We start from the raw sequence: 27,883 nt of genomic DNA on the forward strand, positions 1-27,883 counted from the left end.
GTATGATGATGTTATAATTACCTGTGCAAACCTCATGAGCATGTTGTCACGAGGGATGCGCACTTGGTCAAACCTGACAAAGCCGTTGTCCCCGTCATTGCAGCCATATTTGGGACCAATGTCCCCAACAGTGATACCTGATCATGATGCAACACAGCAATAAAGGTTTGATGGCATGGCATGTATAGTTGAAAGGCTGAGATAGGAAATGTATATGGGAGAAATTGAGTCAGGGAACTCAGCCAATTGTTGATGCTTATGATCAAGAGGCTAGTAACTTTCCCTTAAACAACCGGAGGATAAGTAATATATAATTCCCCAAATGATTGTAAAAGCCTCCAATGATTGTAAGAAACTTATCCCATACTACAACTCCTGTATTAGTTAGATAAGCCTTACGTTAAGTTATAGCACTGTAGTTATGTAGATGCCATACTTTGTACCTCGTACAATTGTTGTGCAATAAAGTTATGATTATAATCTGATTGGACAGTGCTAACATTTTAGGAATGTATAGCAGTGGGCCTGATATGAGAGTATAAAACATCTTTCTTCATAAAGAATCTTCTTTTTTTACCACATACACTTATTTTGTTTACTATTAATTCATGAGTACAAAGCTTTGTATTTCAGATCTACTAAAGGTAACAGCCAGACCACCCAACAGCCAATATTTCAGAAGTTGAGAAAATATGACCATTCTAACATCCCAATCTTGTATTCAAATTTTCCACAATGCCACACTTGAAGTGCATTTGAAGTACTCTATGAGAGCCAGACTGAGACTGTGATAACAGTAGAACCCTATACGTGTATGTGATAACCCAAGTTGTGCACCAGTCTGGAACACCTGTATGCATATAGAACACTATCATGTCCTATATCATATAGGTACAATCATCATGTCAACAGAAAAGCATACCTGGTAAGGGTTTGTGGTTTTCCAGACTTCTAAGCTGCATGATGAACATGTGAGGTCCCATACACTGGCCCTGGGTATACAGCTGGGCCATCACCACTCCATGGGTGACAGTCAAACCCACTAGGAGAAAGTTAGAGTAGGGTTAAAACTGTGAGCTTCGAAATTATGTAGATAACATCAACTTGATCTTGAAATCAGAGGGCTGGGAGCTAGCTAGCTTCAAGCCCTGCCTTCATAGGAAAACTTACCTTCCACTGTTGTGTAAAAAGGTCAACAAATAAATATGTTATTAACAAAGACACTGCCTAGATTCACCATGTTTCAATAGGAACTCACTAATGCCAACATGTAAAAAATACAATTGATGCATAACATACCTTCCACTGTTGTGCAAAAGCTCAATAAATAAATATAACTGTAATAAAAAAAAACACTGCCTAAATTTTGATGCTTAAACAGGATATCACTAACTGCCAACAAGCCAAGGTACAATTTATGGCATAACAATACTAAATGTTTTTTAAAAATGTGTAAAACACTGACACTCAGCTGGATCCTTAAACCCGCTTTTGAATATTAAATGATCGACTTACATCCACCAGGCCACCATTTTGTTGCGGTGAGAGTCGGGGAGTGCACGACAAACTCCTGCGTGCTGGGGTCATAGGTCGCTGTGGTCTCCAGTCCTCTCAGAAAAGTTCCTGAAGATTTGATAAAAACCTACTATATAATTCAACACTGGAAAGGTGACATAGACATGTAAAGCAAGAAAATACATACGCAAGACGAAACAGAGCAAATGTGTTTACCTCCCATGTTTACCTTCCATGAAGGTAAACATAACTATTCGTAACAATTATAATAAAGTTACATGAGTGCAAACATCTAGGTATAACAGTACACAATTTAATACGCACATGATTTGGCCCTAACCCAGTGACCCTTAGCAGAACCTAAATCCTATCCCTAGTCCTAAGCCAGAACCATGAACCTTAGACAATCCAATTCAACCCTAACACTTGAATGCAAACCCTAATCCTAAACCATAACTCTAACCTTAACCATTAAACTAACCCAAACCCAAACCTTTACGCTAACCCTAACCATAACTATAACATGATCCATCACTAATCATAAATGCTAAAATCATAACCATGTTACAAAACCTCTGTACCTGTACCTGTAATATACCTGTACCAGGTCCTGTAACTGTACCTAAATCTTTAATGTATTTCTACCTGATTTGATGTTTGCATTGCACATCTCTATCAATTTACTTACCATGGCCCATCTCCGTCTGTAGGTATGACCCCAGGATACTAAAGTTCTCCGCAAGTTTTAACCACTTTGCCCTCTGCCTCTCGTCTCCCTGCTGCTGTAGTGTTATGGTGAACATTGTGCAATGTAGATTCATTGCAATGGCTCTGTAGTCCAACCCACATCTCCTGTATGAAACAACAGAAAAAAATGAGTTAGGGACATATAGCAAGTACATTTTATGGATGACATCAGCGCGCGCATTAATTTTTGCCTGATTTCAGAAAAAAAACAAGATTTTTTCTTCTTCTGCAGGGATGGTCAACATGACGATAAGTACCAAAATGAGCAAAATAAAATATATTGTGTTATAGCCTATTAATTGTACTGGTAGAAGTGACACTTGCGAGGTACCCAGGACTGTAGTTGTAGAAATTAAACTTGGATAAAATTGGATAGTTGTAAAAGTGACACCAATATGGAAGCTATGAGTGTGGTTACCAACTTTGTTGGTGATGACAGTCTACCACACTAGTGTCACTTTTACCACACCAGTACATGTCTTAAATACAGGAATGAATGCCTTGTTGGCTCTGATATCATGTTGTCCCTTTAATTCTTTTTACAACAGTCATCACAACTTTATGGTGCCTATTTTTGAAAATGTAGCCAATAGGCCCATCTTGTTTTTTTTCACCCTATTGCACTATTTTTGCAGTCTGCAGAGGATGTCATCCATAAAATTTACTTGCTGTGGCCTTATCATAAAATTTAGCAAAATACCATTGAAGCTAAAGAATGGGATTATCATAGCAAATATAAAACCCATATCATAGTCTCACTCTAGTCTCTTTCTAAAGTAACCTTGCTGAACTCAGTGAAAGATAATTTTTTTTTAATATATGTTTATTAAGCTTAGACATCCAGGTAAACAATAATGAAATACATTTTGTACAGTTCAATTTCTACGACTGGATAAAAAAACAAAGATTTACTTCCGGACATTTTGTGTGACGTCCATCTATCCTCTTCGAATTGTTTCTGCCAGTTCATTCTCTTGACATTGAAAAAAGAGTGATGGATGTCACTTGAAAGGTAGAGAAGTAAATCTCCATATTTCATTCAGTTGCAGAGAATTGAATTGCATTTGAATAAGTTTTCTTTGTACAAGAAAAAAAGAAGGCATTATTTGTAGAAATAGAAAAAGAGATATTGTACAAAAAAAATAGTTTGCTTTCTAGAACTGTAGCAACTCCATGGTCTATTTGAAGTTCTTTTCCTATTTATCTATGTGATAATCTCATATAACCGACTTTGGCAAAAACTTTCAGCACCTTTTGAATTTTGAAATGTTTAAAAAGTGATTACTTGAATTATAGAGAAAGTACTTACGTCATGTAGTCATCCATGTCTTTGACAATTAGTCCAAGCTCTTTGGCCTTCTTGGCTGCCATAAGAGACTTCTTCAACATGGTGACATACTGTTCTTCTCTGGACAGGTAGTTGAGATCCTCATGCGCATAGTCAGGGTCCATCAGCGCTAAAGACTCTAGAGATGTTAAAGGAAAAAAAAATGACAGTCCCACTGTTTTGACCTCCTTGTCCAACTTTCTTTATCTATTTTTTTTTTTTTGATTCTCCTGTCGATTTGACAGATGAGCAAGCAGACAGGCATTTTGCCAGTGGGTTCAGCAACCTGTTTGCCTGACCTGCACATGACTTTTTATGGTGAAGGAGGGGTGTGCAATTCCTTCTCCACCCTCTCGTCTACTGGAGCACTAAGTCTCACAGGGACAGAATTGTATGACACGTGTGAGGCGGCTCCACAGATCCAGCTTTGTTGTTCGGAGTATCCGTCTCCTAGGAGGTTCCTCCTACCCGACTCGTATATGGCGGGTGCGTCATGCCCGGACATGCCCCTAAGGCCTGTCTCAGCCACATAGCCACAAAGGCCTACCACTGCATGCCACTAGCCGCAGCTTGGTACTCACTTACACCTGAGTTAACTTAAGTGAGGAAAGTCGTGTAGAGTGCCTTAATTCCCAAGGGCACAAGATCGGTGACACGGCAGCAGGATTCGAACTCAGGATCTCTTGGGCCTGAGCCTAAAGCGCTGTCGATTGCGCAATGGGATCTCACTCAATACACTGTATGACTCTACTACTACTACTACTACGGTATTCTTTATAGCCTTATAACCGCCTTTTAGCATAAAACAACATCATCTTCACAGCACAGCAGCTGGTTATATTAACGCTGAACGACTTGTCTAATATTGGCACTAACTGCAGCTGCTGTTTAAAGAAAATTTAGCAGCTTTTATCCACTTGGTTCAAAGCTACTGAAATTTTCGCTGTGGTTTTTGATGTTTGCAGTTTTCGCGTTGCCAATTCACAGCGAACTTAAAACCACTGCGAACATTTTTCCATGTCAGTAAGAGCTTACAGTGCATGGTGCTACTGCGAAGTTAAAACCGCCGCAAACAGAGTCTGCCGCAGAGCTCCAGGAGAGTGAGGTGCAACGACTTAACGAGGCTTTACAGGAGGAACGTCGAGAGAGAGTTAAAGCGATTCTTCTGACCGAGAGGTATTCAATGAAGGCAGATGTGATAATAAGGGGCATTCCTTATAGGAAGGAGGAAGACTGCGGCCAAGTTTTTGCAGACTTCTTGACTAACGAACTTGGCTTCGATGTTACTTTGGATATGCCAACTGTTGCCATTCATCGCCTGGCTAAACCGTCTTCTACCAGGCCAGATCCACCATTACTGGTTCGCTTTGTCAGTTTTCACGACAAGGATAGGGTACTACAGGCCGGAAGGAAGATTCGTGGTAGCAAGTTTGTGGTACACGAGCACCTGCCTCCCGCCCTACAAGCCGCACGATCTAAACTCATTCCCGAGAGAAACACAGAAATCGACAAGGCCAAGAACAGCAACACAAAGGTGAGCGTATCGATCTGGGTCCCACCCAAAAGTACTTTTGCTGTTTTGATGGTAGACAGGAAGGAGAGAAAGCGAGTAGATGCTGTGGACTGTGTCTTGAAGTAGTACGATTGTGATATGATTATGTTCACAGGATACATTGTACTTTCTGTTGTGAAATATCTCGATTCCAATGTGCAACTAGTATTGGTGTCATTTAAAAGGACGCTGTAGTCTACTCTCATACAACGGTTACACTGCTACATATTTTGCTCTCATGATACTTGTCGTTCAGTCTGTGCAGATGGTACAAGTGCACATCTGTTGTTGTTGTTTTGGAATGTTCCGAAGAATTCCCGACATGTGCGAATAATTTGCCTGAGGTGTTGATATGAGCTGGAAATCAGAAATATGTTGTGAACCCTCTTGTTTTAAATATTATTGAGATGTGTTAAAAGGAGACATTGTAACAGGTTATCTCTTCTGATACAGTGGGGAAAAGCCACATACATGCATTTTGTTATGATACTTGCTGTTCCATGTGGGCAGCTGGCAGGTGCTTGTGGAATTTACATTAAAATGCGGTTGCTCTTTGAACACGTGTCCGAAGAGAATTTCTTGACAGCTGCGAGCAACAATTTGTTTGATTTCTGACCATTTTATGTATGGTTATTCTTTATGTTCTGAACTGGACCAATTCTTAATCTGGTTTTGCTAATGACTTACTCTTAGTTTTTTGAGTTGGACCAATTGTTATATTTCTGTTTCATCTATTTATAGTTTAGAGTTCTGTTTTTGTTTAATAGGAGTGATGAACTGTACCATTTCGTTTGTTAATTTGGCTAAGTATTTTTGTGGGGTAAACGAGAATGACAATAATGATGGATTGAGCGAATGAGCCACCAACCTTTATCAACTTACTTTGTGTTTTGTTGACGTTAAGTTGCCGTATGCTTTACCTTACTTGATGTTGTGTTGTATATTATTTCTATTATGTTTGCATGGCATAGTGCTGTATGTCTGTACATGTTTTAGATCATATGTTGATTCGTTTAGTACGATTCATTTTCGTTTATGCAACCCCAATTGCCGCCTTCATAGACATATTTTTCTTTTTGCTTTAATCTTACCTTATTACTTGTGCTTCGCCTTCTGTGATCGCCCAGAGTATTTTCTTACTTCTCGTTCTTTGCTCGGTCCCCATGGTGTTACCAAAGCTTAGTATTTGCAGTTACAACTGCAATGGAATGGGCGATCATAGAAAGCGAAATCAAATATTTACATGGTTAAAAGATAAAAGTTATAAAATATATTGCATACAGGAGACTCACTCTACCCCTGTGAATGAAGAAAGATGGAGGTCAGAATGGGGGGGCCCGATTTTATTTAATCACGGTTCTAGTAACAGCAGAGGTTTGATGGTTTTATTTCAGGAAAATGTTCTTTATACTGTCCATCAGACACTGAGAGATGACTCAGGGCGATGGATTATATTAGATGTTACAATTGATTCCTTTCGGTTTTGTTTAGTAAATATCTACGCCCCAAACACGGATGATCCATCTTTCTTTGTTGATATTGAAAATAATGTACAAGCCTTTACAACATCTGGTTTATATTATAAGTGTCATTGTAGGGGATTTTAACACTGTATTGGATGTTAAAATGGACAGAGCTGGGCACCAAGTCTCCAATTACCATCCAAAAAGCCTTTTGGCCATTAACTCTCTTTGTGCTAATCTAGATTTAATTGATGCTTATCGATATAAACACCCAACAGCCGTACGTTACACATGGAGACGCCGACTTCAGGCTAGTCGAATAGATTATTTTTTGACATCATTCTCGTTAATCTCTTTTGTAGAAAAAATTTGTATAGAAGATAGTTTGAGATCGGATCATTTCTTAATTGGCCTTTCCTTGACCACGTCTGATACACCCCGAGGTCCTGGTTATTGGAGACTTAACCAAGAGATTCTCAATGACCCAGTTTTTGTTAGAGAAACCTCAAACTTTATCACTGAGTTTTTCCTATTTAATCGTAATTCGGCAAACCCACATATTGTGTGGGAAGCGTTCAAGTGCGCCGTTCGCGGCCACATAATTAAGTTCTCATCTTGGAAATCTAAACAAAGTCGGAATACTGAGGTTTCTCTCTCGTGTGAGATTAACAGCCTGCAAGAAGCATTAGACATATTTCCCGATAATGAAATCTTTGACAAGCTAGAGTCCATTCCAAGACACCATGAGGGTTTTTAGGCGATATTTATAATTAGTCTGAATTATTTTGAATAAAAGAATATCTGAGCCACAATAATTAAATTATTTTCAAAAAATTGACTAAGAAAATACTCATTTATTTGAATTTCTTTGAATATTTTAGAAACATTTTGAAAGTAACTGTACAAAAATATCTTTATTTAGAATAATTGTGAAACCTCTCTGTGATTATTTCACATTTACAAATATTTACAAAAAATGGTAAACCTGGCCAAATGGTAAAATTAGTTTATTGCCCCCATAAAAGTAAGCCCTATTGTTGCATCTGTATATTTTTAGATTTCACTGCTGAGCACTGGTGGATCCTTTGTGGTAGGCTATTGTTGCATGGCACACAACCATACTTTGCAAGGATGTGTGAATTGCTATCTTCCCAGCCCACCGAACCATTTACAAAAAATGGTAGAAAATGGTAAATAATGGTAGAATGCTGTTATCATTATTTAGAAACCATTAGAAGTATCCAATTCCACACCATGAATATTTCCAAAGTTTTACAGGACCAGGGAAATATTTATAAAGTTGAAACAGTGTTAAAAATATTTCTGATGTATCAAATGTCCTAGACATATAATTACAAAACTTTAAAATCAATTCTAAACAATGGCAACAAACATCCGCATGGTGTCTTGGAATGGACTCTACAGTGTAAAAAACAGGAATTGGAATTATTTTACCAAACGAAATCTAATAACCTAATTATGAGCAGACGTGCCAGGTGGATGGAACAAGGAGAAAAATGCACAAAATTCTTTATGACTCTTAACAGTAGAGGGAGGGTAAGAAAGAATATGACAAAATTTGTTAAGTCAGATGGTTCTGTAGCCCTCGATCCTGAGGATGACTCTTAGTACACCAAACAAGATTTTATGCTGATCTTTACTCATTTAAAGAGCCCCCTATGTCGTTAGATAGTGAGGTTTTTAGACCTTTCTTTCCTGAACCGCCCCCAGTAAATTTGTCCCCCGGCCAGTGTGACACCTGCGAAAAACCTATTTCAGAATTTGAATTACAAAAAGCAATTGAGTCCTTCTCCTCAGGAAGGTCACCCGGTCTGGACGGCCTTCCCGTTGAATTTTATAAGATTTTTTTTCATTGTTTGAAGCAACCACTGTTGGCTTCTTTCAATTATTCATTTCGGGTGGGACATTTGTCTGATAGCCAAAAAATAGGTCTAATTACTTTACTCCTTAAGCAGGACTCCACAGGGAAGGATAAGGACCCCTCATTCATTACAAATTGGCGACCGATAACTTTATTGAATTGTGATACCCGTATACTATCCAAATGCATGGCCCTTCGCATTAAAAATGTTATCTCAGATCTCGTTTCTTTTGATCAGACTGGTTTTATGAAAGGGCGATGTATTAGTGATACTATACGGAGACTATTAGAAATCATAGAATATTACGACAAAAATGAAATTCCGGGATTAATATTTAGTGCTGATTTTGAAAAAGCATTTGATACTATAAGACAAGATTTTATTATTAGGGTTTTGGAGTATTTTGGTTTCGGCGACAATTTTATTGCGTGGATAAAACTTTTATATAACGATACTTTCAGTCAAATTATTAATAACGGCCATATTTCTAGTGCTTTCCCCCTGAACCGTGGAGTCCGGCAAGGATGCCCCATCTCCCCTTATCTGTTTGTGTTAGCTGTAGAATTACTTGCCATTAAAGTTAAAAATAACATGGAAATTAAGGGTCTAAGAACATATGGTCTTGAAACTAAAATTTTACAATTTGCCGATGACTCGAATTTCCCCCTTGTCCCAAAGCTTGACTCGCTGTATGCACTAGTGAAAGACTTAGAAGATTTTGCACTGTTGTCAGGTTTAATGCCCAACTTTGATAAATGTATGATAATTCGTATAGGTTCCTTAACAGACAGCAACTTTTTTTTACCGTGTTCTTTACCCTTACTATGGACCGACGGCCCCGTAGATATTTTAGGGATTCATATCCCAAAAAAATTATCGGATATTGTAAATATTAACTTTGACAGAAAAGAGAGAAAAATAGATAAAATTTTAAATCCCTGGAAAGGGAAATTTCTTTCTCTGTTAGGGAAGATTACCCTTATTAACTCGTTAGTAGTGTCACAATTTATATTTCTATTTCAGTCTCTTCCGTCCCCACCTCCTGCCTTTTTCGACAGATACGAGAAAAAAATATTTCAGTTTTTGTGGGGAGGGGGGCCAGAACGAGTAAAAAGGAAAACATTATATAATCTTTATGAACAGGGGGGCCTTAAACTCAGAAACTTGCGGGCTGTTGATCTGACAATGAAGGCGTCTTGGATGCCCAAGATATATCATAATGAAAAGTGGTTTTGTTCAAAATTGTTGTTTTCTTCTAGTCCTTTATTTACTACGAATACGTTTCCATTTTGCCAGCTTACACCCAGTGATTTTGAAACGTTGGTAAAAGAGAAAGCTCCAATCAGTGTATTTTATAGACAAGTCCTCCAAGCATGGCTGAAGTTCCAACTACGTCCCCCTGAGAATGCCCTTGAAGTGAAGCAGCAACTACTTTGTCTAAATTCCCAAATATGTATTGGTGGAAAACCATTATTTTCAATGTCGTTCTATAATAGGGGGGTCCTTTTCGTAAATGACATTCTTGACACAGCAAATAATTTTTTATCCTTTCAAAATTATGTTTTGAAATTTGGTGACACCTGTTCGGAGTTTGTTTATAATCAAATTATTTCTGCCATTCCCTTACCCTGGAAAAATCTTCTGAAGCAGGTGTCACCAAATTTAAGTGTTTGTATCCCCGTCTGTAGAGGCATAGGCTGGCTTCATCAATCGAATATTAACAAAAATCTTTATTCCTTTTTTATGCATGAGGCCAGGCTATGGGGTTCTTCAGACAGAGTGCAATACTATTGGGAAGATTATTTCAATATTCCAGTTATGTGGAAAAAAGTATATAGTTTGACATATAAAATCTCTATTGACTCCCACATGCGTATGTTCCAGTACAAATTATTATTTAAATATTTAACAACAAATCAAGTATTACACAGGTGGGGGTTAATAGAGTCCCCTTTATGTAGCTTATGTAAAGAAGAGGAAGAATCCTCCATCCATTTATTTTGGGACTGTAGGTTTGCAGCACTTTTTTGGCAACAGGTGGAAGAATGGTACTTCAGCCATACTGGTGATCATTTACATGTTAGTCTTTGTAATGTTATTTTGGGGGATTTGAGTGATCGGTGTCCAGCTCTGTCCAACCTTATTTTTCTCTTGGGAAAACAGTTTATCTTTAGAAACCGACACTGGTGTATTAATATAAAATCATTTATTTCTTATATTACATATTACTTTAAGTTAGAATCAATCATCTCTAACCGTACGGGCAAAACAAAAAAACACATGGGAAAATGGGGAAAACTTGTGGGTTTACTTTCGTTATCTGCATGAAGAAATTGTGTGCAATTGGGGTTGCATTGCTTTCTTGACAATACTTTGTTATATTATCTACATTGTTCACTGGTTTTATTTAGTTTTTGTTGTTACGCATGTGCTTTCAGTTAACTTGTTTTATATGCCATGCTCCATTTGTTTTCATTTTTGTTTGAAGAAAACAATAAAAAGAATGATTTAAAAAAAAAAAAAACAGTGCTTTTTCGCGTTACGTATACGCGGCTACCGCGAAATTAAATCCCTGCGAACTTAAATGCATTTACAGTATCAAATAGTAATGGTGGCAACGATTTCCACTCTACGTTAGTTCTGGGGTTCTACTTTGACCCCCTTGACCCTGCACTGAACCCCTTGCCCTACTTACAGTGTCCAATTGTCCCAATTACTGTGTGAAATATATACTGTAGTATACATAGTGTAACCTTTGTCCAGAGGCCCTTACATAAGATTTTGTCCAGTTACACAGTGCACTGTACAAAAGTTTTAAACAAGACTGTCCAACTGCGATTCAGACAGACAAAGAAACAACAGTTTCGGTAAGAAGACTTACCGATTCTCCTCTTTCGCTTTACTCCATCAGGACCACCATACAACACGTTGGTCAGCTTTTCTACGTCAAAACTGGCCCGACTTCTCTCTCTGACCAGATCTGGGTTCACAAGTTGCGCCATGTTTACAAGTCAAAGGTTGCTGACAAGTCCACTGTGAACAGGTGAGAAAAACTATTTTGTTATTCCGAAATAAAAACCGACTAACTACAATAATTCGTGATACAATGCAATATTAAAAATTTTTTTAAGATTAAATGGGTAAATATGTTCCTAGTTTTGAGCAAAATCGCATATTAAACTTTTTTACAGAAAAGTAAACACCCCTGTATTTAATCTTAATCGTTTCTCCTCAATTCAAGATGGCGGACGTTGTGATCGTGTCGGCGGTTCGCACTCCAGTTGGTAAAACCGGTCTTTTTTCTGCCTTTCTTGTCAATTCTATGAAACAAAACTTCTCCAGCTCAAGCTTTAGACTATATATAACTAGAAGAGCCCGTATGTGTTGTATTTAGACTGTTCTTTTGCGTTTTGAGGCCGTTTTAAGACTGTGTTTGTTAAAGTTCGTCTGCTAGCACAACATTCTGCTCTCTGATTGGTTGAGAAAGATGGTGTGCCTGATCATCCGATTCAAGAACAATGATTATCGCTTTCCTCCATTTACAAATTTTGTTCACTCTCATCATTGTATGATAAATGGTATACAAAATTATTCAAATGTGCCACTTTTTAAAAGAAAAAATGTCAGTAATTTATGTTCCTGTGAAAAGAACTCCTATTGCGATAGGATGAATTAAGTCAAGAATTAAGGTTTGAATCAGTATATAGAAGAATCAATGCAAAAGCTCAATTAACGGTATTGTGGTCAACTTTGGAACAAACCTTACTGAAATTCTGGGTTTGATCCGCAGTCTTTTTATTCCTTTTTTTTAACACCCAATTTTTATTGTTCTTGTTCAGAAATGTAAGCAAATTTGGTCTTCTTTTTGCACTACTTTGTATTGTCCACAGGGTTAGGGTTTATAGGATCATGTGGTATTTTCACATCCCTTAACTGCTGTAAATAGGGCCATAATTTGATATTGACAGGAAAATACAATCAATAGTACCAAGACAGTTTTGTTGACAGGAACAATATCCTGTCAATGATACCATAAAATTCGTTTTGACAGAAACAATTATGCCACAAATAATGCCACAAAATCTTTTTGACTGTCTTTATCCTGTTAATACCCTCTGCCTTTAAGAAATTGAATTACACTTTATATATCAAAAATAAAGGTATACAAACAAGTACTAAGTACATATGTAGAGGCACTGGACCTCTGGAATTACTCTTACGTACTCCGAGATGACAAGGAGAGAGCTACGCGGTTTGGGGCATGTGATGTCTTTATTCTGCTCTGTGCGTAGACTGGTAGAGGCTTATAGGTTGTGCAAAGACATCAACGGCCTAAGACCAAGGTCTTGCCGATTACAACAAACAATGTAGGGTCTAAGACCAGGATCTTGGCTTTAACAACAAACAATGCAGTGAATGTACATATACATGTAGGGGAACGGTTTGACATTCTTTGAAAGGATAAATTCAATGCGACAAGGGTGGGATGGTGGGTAAGCGAGAGGCGAGCCCTGCCGACCCAGACGGCGGATGTCGCTCAGTGAGGTCAAAGGTCACTTCCTTCAGAGAAATTCCACACGATTGCTCTACTACTAGCAATCCTAACATAATTACTCTTACGTACACCGAGATGACACAAGGAGAGAGCTAAGCGGTTTGGGGCATGTGATGTCTTTATTCTGCTCTGTGCGTAGACTGGTAGAGGCTTATAGGTTGTGCAAAGACATCAACGGCCAAGCCGAACGTAGTGAGGTGGCCCCAAACCGCGTAGCGGAAATGTGTGGAGAATAGTATTGTTATTGTAGTTAAGTATAGAGCATATAAATTTACAGTTCAGCTTTCAAAGAAACAGTCCAGGACTGGAGAAGATCGCCCTGCAGAACGCCGCTGGGCACTGTGTGAAACAGCGTAGACTCGGGCCGTAAACACTTGCGTCGGCGCGGTGAGTCTAACTTAGTACTGCGAAGTGAGGGGTCCTGAGGGTCTTCGGCACACCGCTGGAGCTTGTCTCCTGGAGTTGTCGATTGTGAAGGAACGCAGGGTCAGTGGCGTCAGGGTGCAGGCCCGAGCTGGTGAAGATCGCACTGCAGAACTCCGCCTGGCACTTGCGAGCATTAACAGTAGAGGCTAGCCCGAGAGCGGATGCAACGGCGCGTAGCTCTAGCTGGAGTGCTGCGAAGTGGGGGGTCCCGAGGGTCTTCAGCATGCTGCTGTAGGTGCCCACCAACTTCCTACTGTCTGGTCCCTGTAGGTACGGGCGGGACGGGGAAAGGCTGAGGGGTAAGGAAGTGTCGTTCGAGATGTTTACGAAGTTGCCGCCGGTAGGAACATGGCTGCCGAAATCACGGACGCCTCGCGAGAACGAAAAGGGCGCGAAATTTCGCGAGAGTTCGGGGAAGTTGTTGGGGTGGAGGGCGGTAATTCCAGTAGCAGTTTGGTCTCTAGCTAGGCCGTACGGCCCCTATGAGAGCAGGTATGTCCACCGTGGGATCTGCAAGGTCTTCTGAGTCCTAGTTTCAGTGACGTGATGTTTCGGAGCCCTGGGTGGAGCGAGCTGCTGACCGTCGAAAGTGGCTAGATCGATGGCGTGGTGTTCCAACAGCTCGCCCGTCGTGGTGAAGCGCTCTATCGGCCGATTCCAAGGGGAATCCGGTGGTCCCACCTCGTTTGCTGGCAGGGTCGTGTGCCTCAGTAGTTAAGACACGTTGTACACTTGGTATGTAACATGTGTAGCTTATTTAGCACCTCTAACTGTTTAACATATTAGACTAACACGCATGCGTATATGACGTAGCAAGAGACGCCCAAGAGAGAACCTCCACAGACAAAGACGTCTGTGCGGAGACCTGAAGAATAAACAGCTTGAAAGTGCATACTGGCCTGGTGTCATCTTAATGGACTCTCACCAAGAGGTAGAAGGACGGTCCAAGAACAGATAGGACAAGTTACATGGTGTTCAGAAGAGGGATTCGACCCACAACGTTGAAAAGAGACGAGGGGTTTTGGCGCGCAAAGAGAGAGGTCTGGATAGGACAGAGTTCCTGCAGCCGTTTGGTTATCACCACAGGTACGTGCCTAGAATCCGACAAGCTCCAGAAAGGTTCACCAAGAGGGCAGAACCAACAAGGGTGAGAAATCCAACAAGCGTTGATTAGAGAGCAGGGCAAAGGTCAACAGCTCATCCGTCAACTCCACAGCTGCATCCTTAAAGAGCAAGGCAAAGGTCCACAGCTCATCCATCAACTTCACAGCTGCATCCTCAAAGGGCAACAAAGGTGACAGAGCATCAATCAAGACTCTAGTTAGCAGCTTGTTCAGTTGACAACTTAACAACAATGGCGGAAGGCAGTAGTTTGAGACAGCCAGCCTGCCTAGATATTAATGCAAGGAATCTTAACGTAGAGTGGAAGAAATGGAAGGAGGAGGCACTACTGTACATTGACCTGACTGTGTCAGATGATGCCAAGAAACGCAGAAAAACGTTGCGGTATCTTATGGGTGACCAGGCACGTAAAGTCCATGATACCTTGAACATCCACAAAGCAGATAATGATGGGAACATGGTGGCGGTTGACAAAGAAGAACAAACCGTCGAACAGATTGTAGAAGCATTCGACAAATACTGCAACCCAAAACAAAACGAAACCATTGAAAGGTACAAGTTCTTTACCAGAGCACAGCAAGCGGGTGAAGCGTTTGACGCATACGCCACTCATCTCCGAAACCTAGCAAAAGATTGCGGGTTTGGAGCGATCGAGGAGTCACTGATCCGAGACAGGATCATTTGTGGACTCAACGATGCCAAGATAAGGGAGAGGCTACTGCGTGAGAAAGACTTGACCCTTGACAAATGTGAGGAGATATCCGTGCTTCAGAGATCTCCATGCAAAATGTGAGGATGATAGGGCCAACGGCCGTACATGCTGTCCAACAGAGAACACAAGGCAACACCCCAGAAGCTTATGACCAACTGGTAGGTACTGTGGAAAGAGACACCGACAGCAGAGAGAGGCTTGCCCAGCGTATGGCAAACAGTGCTTGAAATGTAAGGGCCAAAATCATTTCGCAAAGGTGTGTAAGAGTGCCGACAAGAGACCTCGACAGGTTGGGAAGGCACAAGCTCACGCCAGGAAGACAAAAGTCCACGCTCTGGAAGAAGATGACTATGTGATGACCATCACAGATGCAAGACTACGCTCCGAGAACACGTTCAGTATGTCCCACCCAAAGTATGCAAAGCAAGTGCATGCTAAGATGAAGTTAGAAGGACGCATGGTCAACTTTCAGCTTGACCTTGGAGCAACGTGTAATGTGATGCCGAAGCAGACATTGCTCAGAAACAAGATACAGTACAAGACAAGTGGAGCACGGAGAGTGTTGAAGATGTACAATAACTCAGAGATAGTGTCAGAGGGAGAGACTGACCTGAAGATGATCAACCCCAAGACTGGGAAGAGGTATGTGGTGAACTTTGTGGTCATTGACTCAGACAGTATGCCGTTGCTTGGAGCGAACGCCATACAGCAGATTGGAGTAGTGACTGTTCATTACGATAAAATCCTAGCGATCCGTGGTAGCATACCCATGGATGAGACATGCATCGTCAACAAGCCGTTGACAAAGGAGAGTCTGATCCAAGAATACAAAGATGTATTCACTGGGTTAGGAAGGCTGCCAGGAGAATGTCATCTAGAAACAGATGACAGCATCACACCTGTTGTACATCCGCCGAGAAGAGTGCCAGTTGCAGTGAAAGAGCAACTGAAGGATACACTGGATAGGATGACTGAAGAAGGCGTCATAGAACCAGTAGAGGTTCCCACACCATGGGTGTCAAGTCTAGTCACAGTGAAGAAGCCATCTGGGAAGCTGAGGATATGCATTGATCCCAGAGACTTGAACAACGCCCTGAAGAGAAGTCATTACCCAGCACCGACGATTGAAGACATAGTGCCTGAACTGACAACTGCCAAAGTGTTCAGCGTACTGGATGCGAAGAATGGGTATTGGCAGGTGATGCTGGATGAAGAAAGCTCAGCACTCACGACGTTCAATACGCCGAATGGCCGGTACAAATGGAAACGCCTACCATTTGGCCTGAAATCTAGTCCGGAAGAATTCCAGCGACGGTTAGACCAAGCTCTTGAATGTCTTCATGGAGTTAAGCCCGTCGTGGACGACATATTGGTTTGGGGTGAAGGTGAAACCATGGAGGAAGCCACCCTAGATCATGACAAGAACTTGAGAGGTCTCATGCAGAGATGCAGAGAGAGGGGTCTGAAACTGAATGCAGAAAAGGTTCAGCTGAGAACGCAAGAAGTACCTTTTCACGGTCATCTCATCACTAGCGAAGGGTTGAAGCTAGACCCAGGTAAAGTGAAGGCAGTGAGGGAGATGCCAAAGCCAGAAGATGCACAAGCAGTTCAGAGGCTGATAGGTTTCGTGACCTACCTCAGCAAGTTTCTACCACAACTGAGCGACGTGTGTGAGCCACTGAGGAAGCTGACCCTGAAGGACAGCGAGTGGGCGTGGCTGGACACACACGACAGGGCCCTGGAGAAGATAAAAGAGATGGTATCCACGGCACCTGTGTTAGCATTCTACGACAAGACGCAAGAGTTGACACTGCAGACAGATGCCTCGAGCACAGGACTTGGAGCAGCTCTCACTCAAAACGGACAGCCGATAGCATACGCCAGCCGTGCGCTGACCGACACGGAAACGAGGTATGCCCAAATTGAGAAGGAGATGCTGAGTGTCACCTACGGATTGGAGAAGTTCCATCAATACACGTATGGCAGGAAAGTAAATGTGCAAACAGATCACAAGCCGCTCGAGATGATCGTGTTGAAGCCACTTCATGTAGCTCCCAAGCGCCTCCAGCGCATGATGATGCGCCTACAGCAGTATGACGTGACGGTAGCATACAAACCTGGAAAGGAAATGTATCTGGCAGACACACTGAGTCGAGCCTACCTACCGACCGAAGGGGAGAGAAGCTTAGCAGAGATGGAAGCTGAGCAAGTCAACACGATCAGCGACTCCATATCAGCACCAACACTAGAAGAGATCCGTGAGCACACAAGCAGAGACCCAGAGATGAAGATGCTGATGATGCACATCAGAAAAGGGTTTCCAGAGAAAAGAAACATGCCTAAGAAACTGATGCCGTACTACCACGTGCGTCATGAGCTCAGCACACAGGATGGACTGGTACTGAGGGGAAACCGTGCCACCATACCGAAGTCCCTTAGGAGGCAGATGCTGACACGAATACATGCCTCGCACATGGGTACAGAAGCATGTTTGAGATATGCAAAGGAATGCATATACTGGCCAGGCATGAATGCGGAAGTCACAGACTATGTGACGAAATGTGACGTGTGCCAAACAGTCGGAACCAGACAGCAGAAAGAGACTCTGGTACCACATCCAGTTCCAATGCGACCATGGGAGAAAGTGGGCATAGACATGTTCAACTTCCATGGAAGAGAGTACCTGATCACAGTGGATTATTTCTCAAACTTCTTTGAGATTGACACCTGTGAAGAAACTTCAAGATCGACCACCATCATAAAGAAGCTGAAGATGCAGTTCTCCAGACATGGCATCCCGGACATTGTCATGAGTGACAACGGACCTCAGTTTGCGTCCGCCGAGTTCGCGACATTTGCCAAAGAGTGGAAATTCCAACACATAACATCATCCCCAGGATATCCACAAAGTAATGGAAAAGCAGAGAATGCAGTGAAAACAGCAAAGAAGATGATGGAGAAGGCGCAGATGGCAAAGATGGATCCGTACTTGGCCTTGCTGGACTTAAGAAACACGCCGACACAAGGTGTCAACAGCAGTCCAGTGCAGAGGTTGTTTGGTAGGAGAACAAGAACAACCATACCGATGACCAACGAGCTCCTCACACCAGAGGTGCAGAAAGATGTCCCAAAGAAACTCAGAAACGAGAAAGAAAAACAACGCCGCTACTACAATAGGCAGGCGCGAGATCTGCCAAGGTTGAGCATCGGAGACGTTGTGCGATGTCAGCCACATGGAACCAATACTAATCGTTGGAAGAAAGGCACAGTGGTAGCAGAAGTAGGGAACCGATCGTTTGAAGTTGAAACCGAAGATGGAGGAGTGTACCGCAGAAACAGACGACATCTGCGGAAGACACCGGAAACCCCACCTGCAACAGTGGGAACAGACGACGTTGACCAGGGAGATGCTCCAGAACCAACGGTCAACGACGAACCAACAACAACTGCTGCGCAAACAACAACGAGCGCTGAGCAGACCACGACGACCAGATCTGGAAGGACTGTGCGACCACCAGCACATCTGAAGGACTTCGTAAAGTAATGCATGCATGAGAAGACAGACATATTGTAGATTTAGAGCAAGCATGTTAACTTACTAATACCCACAAGGAGCCCATTGGACCATGTCAAGAACAGAAAGAACTCTAGATAGCATAGCAACTGAGTTTGCAAAGGACATGTGATCAAGAACAAAGAAAGACTCTAAGATATGAGACAAAACATCATAGCATTGTGTAAAAGAAGTAATCTTGGAAAAGGGGATGTAACATGTGTAGCTTATCTAGCACCTCTAACTGTTTAACATATTAGACTAACACGCATGCGTATATGACGTAGCAAGAGACGCCCAAGAGAGAACCTCCACAGACAAAGACGTCTGTGCGGAGACCTGAAGAATAAACAGCTTGAAAGTGCATACTGGCCTGGTGTCATCTTAATGGACTCTCACCAAGAGGTAGAAGGACGGTCCAAGAACAGATAGGACAAGTTACAGGTAGAGCTCTTGATGAGAACTAAAACCAGGAAATTTTTGGATGAAAAGATAAGCGAGAGGCGAGCCCTGCCGACCCAGACGGCGGATGTCGCTCAGTGAGGTCAAAGGTCACTTCCTTCAGAGAAATTCCACACGATTGCTCTACTACTAGCAATCCTGACATGAAGAGCAGCTATAAAGGCCGACAGGGCCATCCAGTCAAAATAAAGGTTTATAATGTATGTAACACTATGTATGATTTTAATGTTGGACTAACCTTTGCGTATTTTAATGTAGGGTCTTTCAATGGCAGTCTGTCCAGTCTGGCTGCCCATGAACTTGGCAGTGTGGCCATCAGGGAGGCTCTCAGCAGGGCCAAGGTCAAGGGTGAAGATGTGTCAGAGGTCATTATGGGACAGGCTCTGAGTGCAGGTGAGCTTTCAGTTCAAATTTCATACGTAAACATCAGTCAGAGTATATTACGTTATGTATGCCTTAGCATTATATTCAAGGTTTGTCATATGCATGGTCAAGGTTTTAAATGTGGTGCCATCGTGTTGTGAAATTGGTAGGATCTTTGGCCCAAACACCAGAGGTCCTGGGTTCGAACCCACTGATAAGCCCCGATGTTATGCCCTTGGGAAAGGTACTCTATACATGACTTTCTTACTTCACTCAGGTGTAAATGAGTACCTAGCTCTTGGTAGTGTTGTCCCTCAGATATGACATTAAATGGAGTTCCTATATGTTTGGAAGAGCCACACTTCAAGCAATATAAGATACATCACTAAAACTACAATATGCATGGTTACGTTTATTTCCTTCTTGCAGGTCAGGGTCAAAACCCAGCCCGCCAGGCGAGCATGGGTGCTTCCCTACCCCACACAGTCCCAGCGTGGGGGGTGAACATGCTGTGTGGGTCGGGGCTGAAGGCTGTAGCGGTGGGGGTACAGGCCATCAGGAATGGGGATGCCAGCGTAGTGGTAGCAGGGGGTCAGGAGAGCATGAGCAAGGTGAGTGCAAGGTGTTGGTCAGTTTCTTTGTGGGTTTGCGGCCTGTCTACCTGGCCTGGCAATCACGTCAGGTTACTGAAATTCCCCCATATTCATACCCCTGAATTTTGCTGGTGGACAGGCCAGGTAGACAGGCAGAGCCTTTTCCGCAAACCTGTTGATTTCTTTTAGTTTCATGGAGATTCAAAATGATAGACTTTTAAAGTTCTTAAAACACCAATAACTTGTACCAAAATACAATACTTAACTGATTATACTGGAACAAACGTGCATGTTGATTTAATGATTGGATGTGACATATATATAATCAAAATTTTGCAATTTGATGCCATAAGCACCAAGCATTAAAATGTATATTATGAAAAAAAATTCCAACACAGTGACTAATATTTCATAGCAGTACCTTAAAAATGACCATATCTTCCAGAGTGATGATAACTAATATACACACAAATTAAACTGAGTGAGAGTGTGAAAATAAAATACCATTTTGTATTAACATAATTTTGAAACTGAGTTGTGTTTCATTCCTTGTTGTTTTGTTCATCACTTTAGAAAAATAATGATTTGCCCCACCCCCCTTCCGCAGGCCCCCCACTGTGTCCACATGAGGTCAGGGGTCAAGTTCGGAGACGTCCATCTTGTGGACACCATGTTGAGTGATGGACTCATGGATGCTTTCAACAACTACCACATGGGGATCACAGGTATATTCAATTTGAATCATTTCCTGTTACTTCATAATCCGTGAAAATGGAGCTATTGTACATAATAAGTCAGTATGTTTGTCATGGTGTGTGTCTGCATTTGGGCAACCTGCCAGGATGTACGGTAGAAATGGTGTAATGGGATACTTGGAGAATTGGATGATTGTCTAGTTACTTTGGCTCTGCTCTAATGTGTTGTATATAGACTGGTATAGGAAGCAATGACTATACCCATTGTATGTCTGGGTATTAGCAATACCCATTCAGAGGTTGTTGCATCCAGCTAGCAAGCAGTCCACCATCATATTAACCCTTCAAATCTTAACCCTTGTCCTGCTGGCTTTCTATACCAAAACTCGCCCCCACTGCTGGGGTTCCCAGACCCCTTTGAAACAAAGGGTACTAGTTGGATTTTGCTTATTTTCAGTTACTTTACCTTACACTAACCCCATAAAAGTATATATCATTGTAAAGCTAACAATGTGTACTTTCAAGAAATGTTGCATACATTTACAATTCTATCAGTCATAAGGGTTTACAGTGGCAATAAAACAATAAAACACACTTTTTCATTAAACTTTTGTATTCTACTTTCATATCATACATTTCCAGTGTCAATTTCTTGACTACAATCTATCTTAAGACTTCTGACAACATTTTCTTGCCCATGTGAGAAAAAAGAGTCATGCAGGTATTGCTACAGGTGAGTTAATGATTGGACATTGTCCTTGGTGCTGAACTGGCTTTTCTGTCTAACTACTATCCCTTCAGTGTTGAATAAACTTCATTCTGACATTGTCTGGCAAGTGAAATAAAAGCTTGTTGTACCATAAATTCAAGCTTGCTGTCTCTACTTTGCTTGAGAGTCTAAGTTAAGTTATCTGCACCTAATATATTTATCATAAAGTCATAAAAAGCAATAAAAAATAGATTAGTCCACAATATGTCACAATCATCTCTACAGCACCAGTACAAAAACTTTTGACACCAGTACAAAGTTATTGAGGAGTCCTGGGGACATGACAACGATACATGGGAGGTAAGAAAATAAACAGGTATTGCTACAGGTAAGTTAATGATTGAACATTGTCCTTGGTGCTGAATGGAGTATAATCACTTTTCTTGTAGCATTGAATAAACTTGGTTGTGACATTGTCTGGCAAGTGGAATATAAGCTTGCTGTACATCAAATTAAAGCCTACAGTCACTATATTGCTTGAGAGTCTATGTTAAGTTGTTTCCACCTATTCTATTGATCATTAAGTCATAAAAAGCAATAAAAGGTAGATTTTGTCCATAATCTCTCATACTAAGCTCTACAGTACCAGTAAGATAACTTGTGACAACCGTACAAAGTTCCTGAGGAGTCCGGAGGACATGACAACAAAAAACGAGGTAAGAAAATAGATTCCCACTTCTTGAGGGGCCTACGTCATCACTCCGACTTGTTCCGGGGCCCCGGCTGTGTCAGCGCCCGGCCTCGCACAGCTGCCCCCCTCCCCCTCGGTCCCGACTGCATCCCCGACCCGGTTCCTGGCCTCCTCGGTCTTGTGCACGGCCTCTCGCCCGACCACAGCCATGGTCACCAGTCTGTTCCATCCGCCCCACAAATTGAGCACTATAGGAGCCCCATGCATTCTGTAGCACGCCAAACTTGCCCAGATGTCGTCGTCTCAGCTACTCCACTACTTTCCTTGGATTCTCTGCCCAAATCAGGTAAAATGGGATCGGAATCCTTCCATCAAGTATTCGGTGTGACTCTCCGATACCATAAATCGCGGCATTTTTACGTTAAATACTAAAATTTTCCACCGAAAACAGCCAAAACACTTCCGCGTCTAGCAGACGAAATGTGATGCTCATGAATATTAATTAACCTCCCAAGGGCTTCTGGGATGACGTACTTCCGGTTGCGTAACAGGTCGTTGACCCCTGACCCCTGACCCGTAACGCCCGCTACCTAATTGGGTTCCCGCCACTACCACACGCGAGTGCTACGTACGTATCCCAGACATACCCCCCAAACTACAATAGTGTTGCGCCGCAAATAGAACATGCATGTGCAACAACACAATTGTAGCGCGCCGCAGGACTAGGGTTAAAGGTCGACCTACACCTTGCCTGCCAAACATAGATTAATATAGGAAACACTTGCAATTGGAGGGGTAAAATAAATTCAGTTACTCACAGGAGATCAATATTGTTTTGTTTTGACAAGGTTCTAAATATTATCATATGGTACAAACCACTGTAGGAAGACACCCCCTTCCTGAAAATAGATTTAGTATAGTCCATATGGGTTTAATGTGTTTATAAAGCTGTGATTTATAAAGAGAAAAGGGAAGGCTAGGGAAGAATCACTAACACCTGTGGTAGCTAAAGCCTAAAGGGCATTGAGAAATTCCCCCAAACTCTAAATATTTCCCAGAGGTATTCATCAATTTTCTGTTTTGTTTGTTTTTAGCGTGCGGTTTTCAGAGACAATGAACAAAATCGCAACTTTCTTTACCATTCCTACAGCTGAAAATGTGGCCAAGCAGTGGGGAGTGAGCCGTGAGGAACAGGACAAGTTTGCGCTGGAGTCCCAGCTGAGAACAGAGCAGGCTCAGAAGGAAGGACACTTCAGCCAGGAGATTACACCGGTCACTGTCACGTCAAGGAAAGGTGAGAGTCAAACTGAACATAGCTTCTGATTTCTGTCTAGTACATACAATAGGGGTGGGTACCAGTACAGAAACTTCAGGAGGGGGTTAAAACAGGCCATCTACATAAGAGCACACTAGCCGACACTTAACAGAAACGGGGGCCGATACCACCTGCCAAGCATCTACGATTCTTTACTTGAGTCACGTGTCCCTAGGTCACGCATACATGCTCAGAGTACACCACTCCTGACAAAGATGGAGGGGTGACAGAAAATTTGAGAGAGAAATGTTTGTGTGTTGAATGACAGTTAAAAACTTATTAACTTAAATATATTAACTTAAATATGGCTACACATTCTGATTCTTCTTTTTTTCATGCATGTCGCATTGTCTACCTGACGTACACATTCAATATAATATCCTTAAGTTTGTTTAAATAATCATTAACAAGGACTTTTTACCATTTGATCTTGTTTAACAGGTTCCGTTGAGGTAAAAGTTGATGAGTACCCCAGACCAGGCTGTGTGTTAGAGGGTATGACCAAACTCAGACCTGCCTTTGTCAAGGATGGCACAGGGACTGTCACTGCTGGCAATGCATCAGGTATGGTCTTAAATTTGATCTTAAGTTAACAATTACAAATTCTTTTCAGCTTTTCTATGTAGTAGTCTGTTGTTCGGTCACCTCCATATTTTTGTTTTTGTTTGCATTATTTATTATCTGCTTTGGTTTTGCTTTTGGGGTGACGATGATGCAGTTTGGTACTTCAGTATATTGTTACAACTGTTTCAAAACACAACCCAAAACTGGCACAAAAGTCCCCTTGAACATGACTAACAATTACATCCAGGTGTATTCTGTATAACTTGAGGTACCAGCCCAACCACAGGTACATGTAGGATTGACTGATGGCCGAAAGTTTGTGGGACTGGGCATCATATCATAGTGGGACCAAGGGTAATGCAGAAAACACAATTATTATGTTGTATTTTATAATGTCATACTAGTAGACGAGAAAACACGCATTTCAATGAAAAATGCTGCTGAAACTGAGAAAAGTTAGTGAAAAGATTGTAACAACAGGAATTCTAATCTCCTTAATGTGGTTCTCCAAATATCAGCAACGGCACACTAAGCGCACTTGTGTTTGTTTGTGTGTTTGAATTATTGACTAGAAGCCCGACTGTGATAACAGTAGAGCCCCAAGTGATACGTCAAGTTATACCGTAAGTTATCACCTGAACGTTATAGTGGCCCAGGTATGACCTTAAAGATTTCACAGCATTATTACAAACTATACCGAATCTGATTAATCTTTTGCTGCAGGTATAAATGACGGAGCAGCTGTGGTTGTACTGATGTCCGAGTCGGAAGCCCAGGCACGAGGAGTGACCCCCCTGGCCAGGGTAGTGTCCTGGGCTCAGGCTGGGGTAGACCCCTCCATCATGGGGACTGGACCCATACCTGCCATCAGGAAAGCTGTAAGTTATATCTCAGTAAAGACAATCCCTGCAGTTCCAGTGCATGCTACTAGGTGCCCCAAATTTTCTACCTCCCAATAAAGGCTAATTGTTTCACATGAAAAGACCACAGCATGTCCAGAACCAAACACACTGAAACAGAAAGGCCAGCTGCAGTATCAAGTTCAACCACCAGGAGGCCCAAAATCAAACCTGACAGTCAGAGTAACAACAGCACATACCGATGTACCGAATATCATTGCAGTAACACATTTGTTTACATTCTGGAAATATAGCACTAGACACGCACATTGCACACACATGCACATTTTCATGGAGGTAACAAGGTTCACTTCTGTTGGAATACTGTTTGGTTGTGTTTGCAACCATTACTGTAAATCAAGATTGTTTTGATGGATTTTTATATGCATTTTGGTATGTGGGTAGTTATTGGTGTTCAAGAAAAAAAAGATGGCAATTTTGGAGTATTTACTGGCACAAAAATGAAAAAAAGTGTCATTTTGGTCATCTAATTTGCATATTCATCATGAAGGAGAAAGTTGTTTTGTTGATGCTGAGGTTAATTTCATTATGTCCTTCTGGTTTGCAGTTGGAGAAAGCCAAATGGACCAAAGATGAAGTGGACTTGTTTGAACTGAACGAGGCTTTCGCTGCACAGTCACTAGCTGTTGTAAAAGATTTGGGTTTGGATTCAAGCAAGGTACGTATTCAATGAATGTTTCTGGTGGTTTTACTTTTTGGTGTGACCCTCCCACTTCAATTTTTTGACGCTGAAAATAAGTGTTTCCAAATAAGTGATGTTTTGGAAAAAGAAGTTGAACCGGGTTGTAAGTAAGAATTTGGAGCTATGTATCTTATAGACTGGAGTAGACACATGTATTGTACCGTTATACTGTTCTACACTATTTGCCCCTTTTATGTTTCTTGCAATTAAACCTTGAGCATTTTAGAATTTGAAATAAACTCACATAATTATACATTGTCAATGCAGTTTAAAGCAGAGTAGACTCATTTCTCAGCATACCACCACCTTTATCTAAGCTAAAGTTACCCATACATCATTGTGATGCGTTGGGTCTGGCACCCATCTCTGTTTTGTAGCCCTAGGGCCACACACATAGGTAATACTATAGCAGGGGGCTAGTGCACTGGTAGTGTACAGTGTGTTTAGCTTCCATACTCTTCCTCTTAGCAGAGAAAGAAAATTTGTACCACTGTTAAGAGTCCTTGGTATGACCAGGATACAGCATCCAGTCTTCCTTGGTGGTCTCCCATCCAAGCAGTGACAGGAATGCACGTTGCTTAACTTCCGAGATCAAGGAGATCGGGTGTATTTATATCTACATTTACATTGTCAATGTGTTTTATTGCCAGGTGAATGTGAGTGGAGGAGCCATAGCTATTGGCCACCCCATCGGTGCATCAGGCTCCAGAATCCTGGTCACCCTGCTGTATGCCTTACAGAGGACAGGGGGCCACAGGGGGGTGGCAGCTCTGTGTGTGGGAGGGGGGATGGGGGTAGCCATGTGTGTGGAGAGGAGTTAGACAATGAAAAAATGTGACCAAGAAAGGCATAAGTTGTATAGATTATTTGTAGTTTGCAATAAAGACTATCACAGTCAGTCAGTGGAGGACATCAGATGTCAACTCGGGACGCTTGCTGGACCCTCCTACTCCACTCCTCCCTGTCCTTCATCAGTGATCTTAGACTAAAGACTACCACATGATGTTAATTTTCAAACTAGTTCTGCTATAATATTAATGACAATAGAATACAAAATCCTGATTACATACAACCAGATAGGAACATTGTTTTATTCAATGAAGAAGACATATTGTACAATTTACCCCTCTGATGTTAGTTGATTTTAAACCTTACAAGCCATACTTCCAGTTCTTGATTCCTGCCAGGTAATCATCTTAAACTGGAAACCTATAGCTAGTGAATGACACAGCCAGTTCGGAAACTGGCACAGTGGCTTACAAAAAACGTCTTGAGAACCAATATCATAATCATAATCATTGTGATTACTAATTTGGCTGATTGCTGTTGGCAGTCTGATACCGATTTCAAGATAATTGTGGTGTTTCCTATCACATAGGTTCTCTTTAACCTGCCTTTCCCAAGGGAGCAACATCAGTGACAGGTTAGGGGATTAGAACCCGGGACCTCTTGTTTCTAAAAAAAATTCAGGCAGTAATCAAGAGTACTCCAGAACATGCCCTTTAGAACTTAATTCTGCGGAGTTGGGTCAATAATCGTGTCAATGCTAACTTAATTAGCAATGGAGCATTCCAAGCCAACAATGACAGTTGGTACCTTACATGGTGGCTGTGCTTTTGATAAATAATTTATCAGGCATTGGTCCCAACTTCAATTATTACAGATAACCATCTTCTTTGGCTTGCATGAATGTATAGCAAAATTGGTCATTGATAAGCTAACTTTATCATGTTACAGCAAATAAAATGATAGAATAAATCAGCATTACATTTGTATTTCTATTATTATAATGCTACCTGTGCTGTGTGTTATCCAGAATACCAAAATTACACAGTCAATTGAAAACTAACCCAGTATCAGTCATTGAAATTACCATCAGCATACTGTCATAAAAGGTTTCAATTAATGCATAAAAGTAATAACTAATTGAATATTGTCAATTACTTTTAAATTAGTATCAGATGATTGATAGCATATTCATGTATTTTGCAGGTGAGGTATAATTCACTTCTATGATATAATGATAAATTCAAT

General features: G+C 41.5%; 2 protein-coding genes across 3 annotated transcripts in view; one reads left to right on the plus strand and one right to left on the minus strand.

The window, feature by feature from the left end:
* Positions 1-11,528, minus strand: part of LOC118413799 (peroxisomal acyl-coenzyme A oxidase 1-like) — a 12,582-nt gene extending 1,054 nt beyond the window's left edge. The window contains exons 1-6 of the mRNA XM_035817332.1: positions 11,369-11,528; positions 3,572-3,728; positions 2,204-2,367; positions 1,516-1,623; positions 923-1,042; positions 22-137 (exon numbers count right to left, since the gene is read on the minus strand). Of these exons, the coding sequence (XP_035673225.1) occupies positions 22-137; positions 923-1,042; positions 1,516-1,623; positions 2,204-2,367; positions 3,572-3,728; positions 11,369-11,489 (786 nt within the window). The 5' untranslated portion in view covers positions 11,490-11,528. The remainder of the gene's footprint in view (positions 1-21; positions 138-922; positions 1,043-1,515; positions 1,624-2,203; positions 2,368-3,571; positions 3,729-11,368) is intronic.
* On the plus strand, positions 11,396-27,883 carry LOC118413432 (acetyl-CoA acetyltransferase, cytosolic-like). Of its 2 annotated transcripts, XM_035816804.1 has the most exons (10): positions 11,396-11,530; positions 11,729-11,771; positions 19,576-19,710; positions 20,110-20,291; positions 20,881-20,998; positions 23,519-23,662; positions 24,125-24,247; positions 24,971-25,125; positions 25,715-25,825; positions 26,500-27,883. In XM_035816804.1, exons 2-10 carry the CDS (start codon positions 11,729-11,731, stop codon positions 26,668-26,670), a joined length of 1,182 nt encoding a protein of 393 aa, XP_035672697.1. In that variant the 5' UTR covers positions 11,396-11,530; the 3' UTR covers positions 26,671-27,883. The 2 variants fall into 2 exon arrangements, with proteins under 2 accessions (XP_035672697.1, XP_035672698.1); XM_035816805.1 differs by lacking the exon at positions 11,729-11,771.

This window comes from Branchiostoma floridae, chromosome 4 (assembly GCF_000003815.2).
Source record: "Branchiostoma floridae strain S238N-H82 chromosome 4, Bfl_VNyyK, whole genome shotgun sequence".
NCBI classification, from domain to species: Eukaryota; Metazoa; Chordata; class Leptocardii; order Amphioxiformes; family Branchiostomatidae; genus Branchiostoma; species Branchiostoma floridae.